The 13,054-nt window shown below is 40.8% G+C and overlaps 1 protein-coding gene across 1 annotated transcript in view; it reads left to right on the plus strand.

The window, feature by feature from the left end:
- DOCK5 (dedicator of cytokinesis 5) overlaps window positions 1-13,054 on the plus strand; it is a 278,523-nt gene that overhangs the window by 184,208 nt on the left and 81,261 nt on the right. Inside the window, exons 21-24 of the mRNA XM_068973628.1 lie at window positions 5,198-5,295; window positions 5,535-5,624; window positions 6,949-7,049; window positions 10,102-10,236. Coding sequence (XP_068829729.1) covers window positions 5,198-5,295; window positions 5,535-5,624; window positions 6,949-7,049; window positions 10,102-10,236 — 424 coding nt within the window. The remainder of the gene's footprint in view (window positions 1-5,197; window positions 5,296-5,534; window positions 5,625-6,948; window positions 7,050-10,101; window positions 10,237-13,054) is intronic.

Genomic DNA, 13,054 nt, shown 5'->3' on the forward strand with positions numbered 1-13,054 from the left:
TGAACTTTCGGGCCAACTCAGTGTTTCAAAACAAAGACACAGGAAAATGTTAACAGCACATAGAACATAACCTTAGTTTTGTTTAAATATATAAGGAGAATTTGGAGCCAGTTGCCTGGGTTCAGTTCCCAGCTCTGCCACTTGCTAGCTGGTTCATCTTGGACAAGTCACTTGATCTCACTGTGACCCAGTTTCCTCATCTCACCTGCTGTCTGGAATTAGGAAGAGGGGACACAGGGCAGCCTTGTGCATATATGAAAAGACAGGGTATTCCTAGCAGCAGATCGTAAGCGTTGTTGTTTCTCTGCTTTCTTCTAATATGATGAGAATGATAAAGGACCAGTTCAATTTAGTCTGAGAAAGAAGCAGCTGAGGAACATGAGTAAACCATCAACTCCATGAGGCCATTTGCTGATCAGGAAGGTATCTGTTCTCCTTTTACACAGAGACTGACCAAAGGTGTTGTTCCTTAGTCTTTGGAGGGGTGTTCAGACTCCAAAGGTCAAAAGTCACTGGACTTTGTCACAAACAGAGCCTATAGGTGCTTTCATTACTTTATGAATTTTTTCGAAACTAGAGCAGCTCAATTTATATGGGATCATTTTGTTGCTGGATCTTATGGAGGGTGAGAATAGATTTGTTTTAGAAAAGGGAGAGGGAAGTCTCTGCAGGTATGGACCCTGCACCGGGCTTTCACAGCTATCTCATTTTACCCATGGACATCCTAGCACAGGAGGACACCCATGTTGTTATCATTAATCTTAATCTGATCAGAATTCTGAGTTAAGAAACCTAAGTTAAATATTAGGCTGGCCAAAAAGTTCATTCAAGTTTTTCTGTAATGCCTTGCCTAATACTTTGCCTGAACTCATAAGTAATGGACTTGGATCTGAAAATATATATTTGTAGCAAAATTTAGGGTTTTTTTTTTGTCATTCTTTTCTTTTTTAAATATTACGTCCTAATCTTTTCCCAAAGGTAATCTACCCTAAATTTGGAGACTGCCAATTAGAGGATCATGAATTCTTACATACTTCTGATGGAGATGTAAATTGGAACAGCTTTGGATAACATTTAGGTAGTATCTGATATGGTCGAAAGTGGTCATTCCTGATAACCCAAAAATATACTCTAGTTTTACACCTCAGATAAGCAGCTGTACCTGGATACCAGGAGGCATATGAGAATGTACACAGCACAGTTGCTTATGATGTCTCAGAACCACAAACAACCCATCTGGTTTGGGGGCTGTTGTTTTGTTTTCTGTTTTGTTTTTGGCTGTGCCGCTTTGGCTTGTGGGATCTTAGTTTCCTGACCAGGGATTGAACCCAGACCCTTTGTGTAAGTGTGGAGTCCTAACAGTTGGATTGGCAGAGCATTCCCCTATCTGGTTGTTCATTGACAGTAAAATGGATGAACAAATTCTGGTACATCCATACAATGGGATAGATACTATATAGCAATGAAGCAAAGTTTTTCAGAGCTATTCATCAACCTGTATGAATCCCAGAAACACTGTGAGTCTAGGCCTATTTCTATAAGACTGTGCCACCACTTTTCTTGCCCTAAGACCTTATGGTTCACCATTACCAAATACATTCTTAATACGAGCATTGATGGAGCATGCAAGTATCTCTAGGGAATAAACCTCTAGGCTGATGAGCGGGTGCTTGGAAGATGCTAATCTGCTGAGTGACTCGTCTCTGCTGATGGTGTATCTAAGTCCTTTGCCTTAGGTATTGCTCGTGAAATGGAGTGTAACCAGTGGAACAGAATGCTTGACTAGCCTCGGGCAGAAATAGGAGATGGGAAGATGGAATGGACAGTGCCTAGTGGATAGGTCCAGCACAGTGTCTATTCTGAAGTATTTATGTAAGGAGTGAAGAATTGTCTTGTGGACACTACCAGTTTCCTCAGGGCTACTGGTTTTGATTCCATCCTGCTATTCAGTCTTTGATCCAGCATGTACTGAACACCTGCTAGGTGGCTAGCACTGTGATGGGTTTAAGAATGAATGCAATATGGTCCCTCCCCTCAAGTGTTTCAATCTATGGGAAGAGACAAAGAGATGTCAAGTGTGTCATTACTTATCTGTTCTAATGTATATTTATATGGACAAGGAGTGCAGATAGAAGAGAACGATTGGTGATGTCTTCCCAGAGGGAATAAAGTTTGAAATGAGTCTTGAGGTAGAAGCAGCAGCTGACCAAATCCATAGTATTGGGTTGGCCAAAAAGTTTCCTTGGGTTTTTCTATAATGTCTATTTTTTTAAAATAAATTTAAAAATGTATTTATTTGTTACCTATTTGGGCTTCCCTGTTGGCTCAGACTGTAAAGAATCCAGCTACAAATGCAGGAGACCTGGTTTTGATCCCTGGTTGGGAAAATCCCCTGGGGAAGGAAATGGCAACCCACTCCAGTATTCTTGCCTGGGAAATCCCATGGACAGAGGAGCCTGGTGGGCTACAGTCCATGGGGTTGCACAAGAGTCAGACACAACTGAGCAGCTAAGCACACATTATTTACTTGGCTGCATCAAGTGTTAGTTGTGGTGCATGGGTTTATCTCCAGTTGCACCAAGCAGGCTTCTGAGCGTGTGAGCTCAGTAGTTACAGCACGTGGGCTTAGTTGTCCCGTAGAGTAGAATGTGGAATCCTAATTCCCTGCTGCTAAATCGCTTTAGTCATGTCCGACTCTGTGTGACCCCATAGATGGCAGCTCACCAGGCTCCCCCGTCCCTGGGATTCCCCAGGCAAGAACATCGGAGTGGGCTGCCATTTCCTTCTCCACCTAATTCCCTGATGAGGGATCAAACCCGTGTTCCCCTACATTGGAAGGCAGACTCTCAACCACTGGACCACCAGGGAAGTCCCTCCGTAACAGCACATGGATAAAACCTGAACAAAATTTTTGGTCAAAGCAGTATAGTATTTCTGGGCATTTCAAACAAAGGGAAGTAAAGACAGGAAATGATTTCAGAGCATGCCACAGCTTGGGGAGTATTGAGTTGATCTGTTTGCCTGTGATGGGCTGGCAGGCAAACCCTAGGAGGGACTTTAGCACCTTCTGCTGTGAATGCTATTGGGATTTTATTTTGTTGACAGTGCGTTGTCTCTAGGCATTGGAGGCTTCCCAGGGACTAAACATGTGCATGCCAGTAAAACAGACACACTGAAGCAAATTGGCTGTTCTCATGAACAGAATACATTTTCAACTACTTATATACGTGTTTACACAAATCCATTGATTAAAAAATACATAGTGCTACACTTACTAAAAAACGCTGTACGAATAGTAATAGTAACTTGATGCACTAGAGAAAATGATAAATGGTCCAGATGCCTGCTTTAGTATGACGCTAAAGTGACACTTTTAGTATCTAGACGTTCATTAGACCTGTGAATGGCTTGTGGTTGGGTAGTGGCTAAGTCCTGTCTGACCCTTGTGACCCCATGGACTGTAGTCCACCAGGCCCCTCTGCCCATGCGATTTCCCAGGCAAGCATACTGGATTGAGTTGACATTTTCTTCTCCAGGAGATCGTCCTGACCCGAGGATTGAACCTCGGTCTCCTGCATTGCAGGTGAATTCTTAACCACTGAACCACCAGGGAAGCCCATTGTAAGTGGTTTACAGATCCCAAATTCTGCATTTTAAATCCAAAAACACCCGAAGATTTTTGTCGCAGAGTTACCCTGCAAGCCATTCATCTGTTCTGCCATCCTTCAGTATAGCAACCCATCTGATTTGCCATCTGTTTTATTTCTTTGAAGAACTCTGGGAGGAAGTATGATAGAATAGCAAGGCCATGGTTTTGGGGAATCAGAAAATCTGTCATTAAATTCCATTCATACTGTTCTCTGGCAGTTTTGTAATCTAAGGCGGGTAATTTAATTTCACAAAGCTTAAGTTTCTTCATCTCAAAAATGAAACAATAAAATGAAACAGAATCTGTTCTGTGTTTACCAAAGGGGAAAAGTGGGGTGGAGGGATAAATTAGGAGGTTGAGATTAACATATACACACCTATAAAATACATATACATACCTATATATAATGTATACATACCTATATAATAGGTAGCCATCAAGGACTTACTGAATAACACACAGAACTCAGAGTAGTTTTCTGCAATAATCTATGTGGGAAATAGAATCTGAAAAAGAATATATATACATATATATGAATATATAATTTCTATATATTTACATATATAATTATATATCTTTACATATTATACGTTACTATAACTATATTCTTACATATAATTCTTATGTATACTCATATATTATTACAGTATATATTCTTATATATTCCTATATAATTCTTATTTATTCTTATATATTATAACAATTCTCTGTAATAATCTGTGTGGGAAGTAGAATCTGAAAAAGAGCATATATATTTATATATTCTTTTTACATATACATATTACATATTCTTATAACTAAATCAGGCTTCCATGGTAGTTCAGAGATGGTAAAGAGTCTGCCTGCAATGCAGGAGACCCGGGTTTGATTCTTCGGAGACCCAGGGAAGATCCCCTGGAGAAAAGAATGGCTACCCATCCAGTATCCTTGCCTGGAAAATTTCATGGACCGAAGAACCTGGTGGGCTGTAGTCCATGGGTTGCAAAGAGTCGGACATTTCAGAGTGACTTTCACTCACTCACTATAGCTAAATCATTTTACTGTGCACCTGAAACTAACATGACATTGTGGATCAATGATACTCCAATATAAAATAAACTTTTTAAGTTGAAAAAATCAATGAAATCTCTACAGTGTGGATGTGATGTTTAAATGAATTAATGTACATTTGTAAGTTTATTTTCCCCTCTGCATCCACCGAGACACACAGAGTGACAGGAGGCAAATTAAGCAGTGCAGCAAATTAAAGGAAGGTAGCTTATTTCAGTGATTCATGTGTAAGATGGTGATATCTTACATGAGAGGTGTGCCTTCTATTCAGGAATTGTTTTAGGTTCTTGTACATTTGTGGTTGGTTTTTTTATTTCTCTGTGAAGAAGGAAAGATGACTAAAAGGTTTTCTTTGACTTAGGTAAGAGACAGTAAATTAAAAGACTGCATAAGGTTCTAGCCACCTGTAGGAGCAATGATCTTCTCTACAGAGCTATGTGTGTGGATTGCTCTGCAAATCTGTGTCTAACGCTTATGGTTTATGGTTGTTCTTCCCAGTTGACCTGTTAGGCTTGTTAAATTGGCGCTCAAGCCCTCAGAATATTAAACACAACTTGAAGAAATTAATGGAGGTGGATGGAGGAGAGATTGTGAAGGTATGTTTATTTATTCACAGATAAGACTACAGCCACCACATCCTTCGTTCAATATCTTAAATGAACCCAATGAGTGTAAATGTAACCCCTAGTCTACACTGGGAAGCAAGTGTGCCAGTTTTTAAGAAAATGCTATTTTTAAAGCTCTTCTGAATTTGAAATCTAATTCTCCTCGTATTTCTGCACTCTGGAGCTAAACTGAAAGCACCAGATAACCTGTCTGTTTTTCTTATCTTCAGTTTTTACAAGATACACTAGATGCACTTTTTAACATCATGATGGAAATGTCAGATGATGAAACATATGACTTCCTCGTGTTTGATGCACTGGTAAGCAATTATGCATGATAACCTAGTGTTCATTCTCACAACTTTGTGGTTTTTGATAGTTCACTATTATAAATAATGGTGACAGTATCCTCCTGCATAAATCTTTGTATCCATCTCTCTGATGAATTCTTGAGGCAGCGTTCCCAGAAGTCATGTTAGATACAATTGACTTCTTAAAATTTTTATTTATTTATTCTTGGCTGTGATGGGTCTTAGTTGCAGAGCTTGAACTTCTCTCTAGCTGCAGTGCTCAGGCCTAGTTGCCCCGTGGGATCTTAGTTGCATGTGGGATCTTAGTTCCCCAGCCCAGGATTGAACCTATGTCCCCTGCATTGGAAGATGGATTCTTAACTACTGGGCCACCAGGGTGGTACCTAGATATGATTGACTTAGAGTCAAGACCTTTTTTCTTCAATTCCTGTTAAATCTTCCTTTTTGATATGCTTTTTCTTTTTCATTTGGGAAAATGAGATATTTTACTACATTTGACATAAAAGAATCCCTTTAACTTGATTTAAAATTGTCTGGCCCTGAACCAGAACATGGGGCTTCCCAGGTGGCTCAGTGGTAAAGTAACTGCATGCAGTGCAGAAGATGTCGGAGACCCAGGTTTCATCCTTGGATGGCGAAGATCCCCTGGAGAAAGAAGTGGCAACCCACTCCAGTATTCTTGCTTGGGAAATATGGACAGAGGAGCCTGGTGGGCTGCAGGCCATAGGGTTGGAAAGAGTCAAAAATGGCAGAGTGACTAAGCACGCACGCATGTTTCATAAGTAGGTGCAAAGTGGTTATTTGTTGGTTGTGTGTCTGGTAGTGATAAGACGTCACCTGATAAGAGTTAACATCTGAGCAGAGAATTGAGACCCAGAAGTCTGGTGAAGTTCAGTTTTTAGGGGCACCCACACTGCGCTGAGGAGAGAGACGTCGTTCAGTATTTCATTAGCTGTATCCTTGCGATAGTATCTGTTATTCTCTCAGGAAACCCGTCCTCACACCCTGCCCCCTCCGATTACGGTTTCTTCCCTGACCTGTTTACCTGCGCCCTGCCCGCTCTCTGTGGCGGTCAGCTCTCAGAGGCCAGGGGGTGCTGGATTGTATGGTCTTCCTCCCAGCATTTACCACAGTGCCTGACACTTCATGGGCTCTCTGTTCATGTTAAATAAAAAGAAACCTGAGACTTCTCTTCAGCTCTGGAGTAGTAATGTTGGGGACGCTGCCAAAATAATCAAGAAGGAAAAGAAGGCCCCATACGTTGAGGCCCAGCTTGCTGACTGAATGCCGGGGTTTGTGCTGTACTGCTACTTGTACTTTTCACCTTTGGCAGGTGTTTATTATTTCACTGATAGGAGACATCAAGTTCCAGCATTTCAACCCTGTTCTCGAGACCTACATTTACAAGCACTTCAGTGCCACTCTGGCCTACGTGTGAGTACCAGGCCCAGGAAAGGTCTGTGGTTGGGTTGTCGGCTTGTGCTCCAGGGGCTGGGTTGTTGAGAAACCAAAAGGCCATGAGCTGAGGACTTGCGCCTCTAAAGTACAGAACCTTGTGTTAAACTTCCTGGTGGAAAGTGGGAACCAACAATTCCAACTATGGAAAAAGGATTATATTCAGGCCCTCATCTCTGGGAAGTTATGGAAGAGATAAGGCTATACTGCCTTAAGAATCCAGAGCATCTATAGGTGAGGAGTTGGAGTTGTTAGGAGCATGATCCAGGACAGAGGACCCTACCCAAGATCTTAGGAGGTGGGTGCCAGTGGGATCAGCCAGAGGTGCCAGTGGGATCAACCAGAAGGTGAAGGAGGACCACATGCTAGAGAACTGTAGGTCATGCCCTCAACTCTACACAACGAATGCTTTGTAGAAGTCATTGCTTAGAGCAGGAGTCCCGAACCCCCAGGTCATGGGCTGGTACCGGTCAGTGACCTGATAGGAACCAAGTCCCACAGCAGGCAGTGAGTGGCTGGTGATCACGTGAAGGAAGCTTCATCTGTATTTACAGCCACTTCCCATCCCTCACATCATTGTTTGAGCTCTGCCTCCTATCAGATCAGTGGTGCCATTAGATTCTCATAGGAGTGAACCCTCCTATTAACTGCATGCAAGGGATCTAGATTAGGAACTCCTTATGAGAATCATCCTGAAAACTCTTTTCTGTTCCCCTGGCCTGTTGAAAAATTGTCTTCCACAAAACTGGTCCCTGGTGCCGGAAAACTGGCTTAGAGGATAGAAGATTGAGTTTTCTTTCTTTTACATAAGAGGGAATGGTCCCCACCTTTCCCAGAGTGAAGCCTTCTTTCTGTCTTTGTATTATGAGACCTGACTGGTGTTTACTCTGAGCTTTGCCTTGCAGTGCCCAGCTCACCACAGGGTGGCCTGTCCCCCAGCCCCTTGCACTCTGGTTTTTGTGCAGAGCAACACGATAGTGACGGGAATGTAGGTGAGATGGCAGGGATGTTTCTCACATGACGTATGCCTGATTGTGCCAATTGTTGCCAGCTGATCTGTCAGGCTACCTGCTGACCTGCTCTGTCATTCAGACCTTTGATCCCATGTTTTTTTTTCTGAACTAAACAAGAAAGCTCTCGGTTTTATCTGCATAATGGTTCAAAAGTGTAATAAACATAAGGGACATTAAAGCTGTGTCAATGTAGCATAATCAGCAATTAACACAATAGATATAATTCCCTCTAGGTTCAGGGAAGCAGCAGATAAACCAATGAGGCAGCTCTTTACACCCAGTAGCCTGAATTTCCAAGGCAAGAGCCACAAGAGACAAAATCCTTCATATGATCTTACTTATTTGTGAAATCTTAAAAAAAAAGTTGTTGTTGTTCAGTTGCTCAGTTGTGTCTGACTCTTTGCGACCTCGTGGACTGTAGCACGCCAGGGTTCCCTGTCCTTCGCTATCTCTTAGAGTTTGCTCAAACTTATGTCCATTGAGTCAGTGATGCCAACCAACCATCTGATCCTCTGTCATCCCCTTCTCCTGCCTTCAATCTTTCCCAGCATCAGGGTCTTGTCCAATGAGTCAGCTCTTTGCATCAGATGGTCAGAGTATTGGAGCTTCAGCATCAGTCCTTCCAGTGAATATTCAGGGTTGATTTCCTTTAGGATTGACTTGTTTGAACTCAGGGAACTCTCAAGAGTCTTCTCTAGCACCACAATTCAAGAGCATTTATTTTTTGGCATTCAGTCTTCTTTGTGGTCCAACTCTGGAAAAACCAAAGCTTTGACGCTATGGACCCTTGGCAAAGTGATGTACAAATAGTACAAACGAACTTATTTTTACAAAGTAGAAGTAGAGTCATAGGTGGAGAAAACAAACTTATGGTTACCAGGGGATACAGAAGGGGAGGGATAAGTTGGAAGATTGACATATACACAACTACATATACACTACTGTATATAAAATAGATAACTATTAAAAACAGAGTGGGTATATGTATATGTGTAACTGATGCACTCTGTTGTACACCTTAATCTAACACAGCATTTTAAGTCAACTCTACTCAAAAAAAGAAAAAGATGAAATCCTATCATTGGATCTTTATTACACAGAGCGAAGTGCAGGACTCTTAAGTGGTGTGCTTCGGTAATCTGAGTTGATTTGCAATAACTGATGAATTCTACATGATTCCTATGAATTTTTCTTAATACTGGGAAAACTCAAAAAGATTCCCAGAAGAAAAGTTCAGAATTTCAGTGCCCTCAAAAATGTGAAATGGCCCAAGATTAAAACAATGCCTAGTCCAGAGACTCTAGAAAAACATAAAGAGCAATCCCAGAGCAGTTTTACCTGTTCAGATGCTCAGAACTCTGGGCTGCTCTTCTTCCCATACAATAAAATTTTTATCTGGCTCCAATTTAGAGATTCTAAAATGTTGGGGCAGATTGGAGGGAATTAGATTTCTTTTAAGGTGGCTACTTAGGTAGACAAATCCATCCTTACAGGAACATTTGAAAAAGTTGGCATAACATGTTGTTTTAGTCAAAAAGTTATTTCCTACTCTTTGCAATCCCATGGACTCTAGGCCACCAGGTTCCTCTGTCCATGGGATTTCCAGACAAGAGTACTGGTGTAGGTTGCCATTTCCTCCTCCAGGGGATATTCATGACACAAGGATCGAACCCATGTGTCCTACATTGGCAGGCGGATTCTTTACCATTGTGCCACCTGGGAAACCCCTGTATAACATACTAGAGATTAAAATACCGTCACAATTCACACCCCTTCAGCTCTTTTTCTTGATCCTTTTAAAAATAATCCTGCAAAGGAAAAGAAACTATCCCTTGTTTCTAAGCAGAAGGGAAGCTCTAAGCCTAGACTGCAGTGAAGAAGAAATTTCTAGAAGAAATAATTACTATGGTTATGACATCTACTTTCCCAGGAAGCCAAGTTCCCTTTGTGTAGTATACCTTAGGCCCCAGAATACCACTTTGCCCTATTGACGCTTTTCTCTTTCTCATCCTTTTCAGGAAGCTCTCCAAGGTACTGAACTTCTACGTGGCAAATGCAGATGATTCCAGCAAGACAGAATTGCTTTTTGCTGCTTTGAAAGCCTTAAAGTACTTGTTTAGGTTCATCATCCAATCTAGAGTACTCTACTTGAGGTAATGGTGATGGTAATACGATTTTGATGCTCTCCACCCTCTCTGACAGTAGTTTTTCTTATTCCTTGTGTACATGTTCAGCTCTGTGAGCTTTTGGGTCATGGAACTGTCAAATTTCAGAACTTTAGAGCTGAGGATGAGAGTGGACTTGTTGTTTAGTTGCTCAGTCCTGTCTGACTCTTGGCAACCCTATGGACTGCAACCCACCAGGCTCCTATGTCCATGGGATTTCCCAGGCAGGAACAGTGGAGTGCCTTGCCTTTCCATCTCCAGGGGATCTTTTCGACCCAGGAATCGAACCCATGTCTCCTGCACTGCTGGCATTTTCTTTACCACTGAGCCACCAGGGAAACCTAAGGGTGGACTGTGCAGCCTTTAAAGAAGGTTCATGCTGAGTCCTTTTGGGTCAGCAGAATTTCTAAGGCAGTAGTGGCAGTTGGACTGAGGGATGCAGGTGGCTACAATGTGTAACCCTAAATGAAAGCCTTTGTTGGTGACAGATGTGTAGGAAGTCAGGTTCCTGTGGCAAGACTGTATTTAAAATAGCAAGGAGCTTCATGATGATATTGGATGTGCAAATCTAGGATCATGAACTATTGCTGGAAGTAGATGGAAATAGTAGCAATTGTTAGGGGGGTTTGTTTCTGAGGTTTATGTTTCTTTGCTGACTTCAAGCTGAGGTGCCTGGTGAAACTAAGCCCTAAAGATATGATTAATTCCCAATTTGAATTCCTAGGATAACTGCTCCATCAAAAACAATAGAAATCAAAACTGAAAAAATAACTTTTCTGGGAATGTCCACAACCTCATTGCCATCACTACTGGATTTCCAAAGTATATTTCTAAGGCAGATTTGTACTTTGGAAACTATAGGTAACATACTAAAATGTTAATAGGCATAAAGCTGCAAGTAAGAGGGTTTCAAGACTGTGATTTGAGCATGTGTAGTTTTTTAAACCTCTTTTTTAAAAATCATAAAATTAAAGGCAAACACAGAAAAAAACTTGTAACTTATAGTAAAGATCAAAGGTCAATAGATTTACTAATTAAAGGCTTTTAAAAATCAACTAGAAAATGATAAATATCCTTATACAATACAAACCAAAAATATAATTTACTAAAGAAAACAAGTGGTCAGTTAAATTTTTGAAATAATTTATACTATTAAAATGTAATATACACACCATCTTTACCTCTACATGTGATAAAGGTGAAAAATCTTTTTCATCCTTTGGTAAGAGTGGACAAATTTAGCCATGTGTTTTAATACTGATAGGAATATAAATTCTTTAAGGATGGAAATTGGGCACTGTGAATAAAAACCAAACATATACACGCAAAGCAGAGGAAGATGTTTGTCCAGTGATAAACTATCTAAAAATTTATGAAAAGAAATCCATCAAGTATGAACAAAGATGAATGTTACAGTATGTATATTGCACCCTTTCAAATGTAGGGTATTTTAAATGAGGCAAGATAACCCTGATAGGTTCAAAACTAAGGTAGAAAACAATATCACAATTTCAAAAATAATTTAGAACTGGATGCATAATATGTGAAAATTTTAATAGTAAAACTGTAGGTAAGAGGACTTTAAGTAGGTTTATTTTTTATCTCCATTTTCAAAGTTTCTACAGTGAATTTGTACATTTTTATGGTTTATAAACATGTTTAATGACTTAAAAGTTGAGCTGGACAAATGACAACTCTTTCTTCCCTAGCAGAAGCTAGTGGTGTTCCCTGGCACAGGGTGTATACTCACCCTCTGTTAGTCTTTTCAGATGGTCTTTTATTGTTTGGTATTTGTATTTCATAATTAATGCTGAATTTCCATGTATTTGGTTAGGATGTCCTACTGAGGAAACTTTCCCTTACCTAAAAGTTGGTATAGCAAACCAAACCCTGATGTTCAGCAATAAGTATCCTCATAAAAACATAAAAAGAAAACCTTAATTGATGAAATTAAAAAAAAATAATTTCCATTAATGATTCACTGACCCTTTTACCCTTCATGTTTCATTGCATCCAGCCCATTGTGTCCTTTTGCTCTTAACTTTGCCAACAAAGGTCTGTCTAGTCAAAGCTATGATTTTTCCAGTAGTCACTGATAGTTGGACCATAAAAAAGGCTGAGTGCTAAAGAATTGATACTTTCAAACTGTGGTGTTGGAGAAGACTCTTGAGAGTCCCTTGGACTGCAAGGAGGTCAAACCAGTCAATCCTAAAGGAAGTCAGTCCTGAATATTCATTGGAAGGACTGAAGCTAAAGCTCCAATACTTTGGCCACCTGATGTGAAAAGCCAACTCATCAGAAAAGGCCCTGATGCTGGGAAAGATTGAAGGCAGGAGAAGGGGACGACAGAGGACGAGATGGTTGGATGGCATCGCCGACTCAGTGGACGTGAGTTTGAGCAAGCTCTGGGAGATGAAGGACAGGGAAACCTGGCCTGCTGCAGTCCAGGGGGTCACAAAGAGTTGGACACGACTAAGTGACTGAACAACAGCACTGTGTTCATCATTTTCAAGGTCAGATCGCATGACAACAGTGGAAAAGCCAAGTTAATTAACCCATGAAACTAAGAGAGTGACTGTGTTGAACTTAGGCCCAGATGGCCTGTTTGTTATTATTTTTCCCTGTGATGTTTTCTCATTCTAAAGAAGAGCTTAAGCTGGGACAGAGAGTCTGGCAATCTGTATTCTCCAATCGCTTGGATTTTTTTTTTTTTTAATTGAAGGATAATTGCTTTACAGAATTTTGTTGTTTTCAATCGCTTGGATTTTACAGACGCAATAGGACACTGAGAAGGTTGGTTTTAATC

Source organism: Capricornis sumatraensis, chromosome 6, assembly GCF_032405125.1.
Source record: "Capricornis sumatraensis isolate serow.1 chromosome 6, serow.2, whole genome shotgun sequence".
Taxonomy (NCBI): domain Eukaryota; kingdom Metazoa; phylum Chordata; class Mammalia; order Artiodactyla; family Bovidae; genus Capricornis; species Capricornis sumatraensis.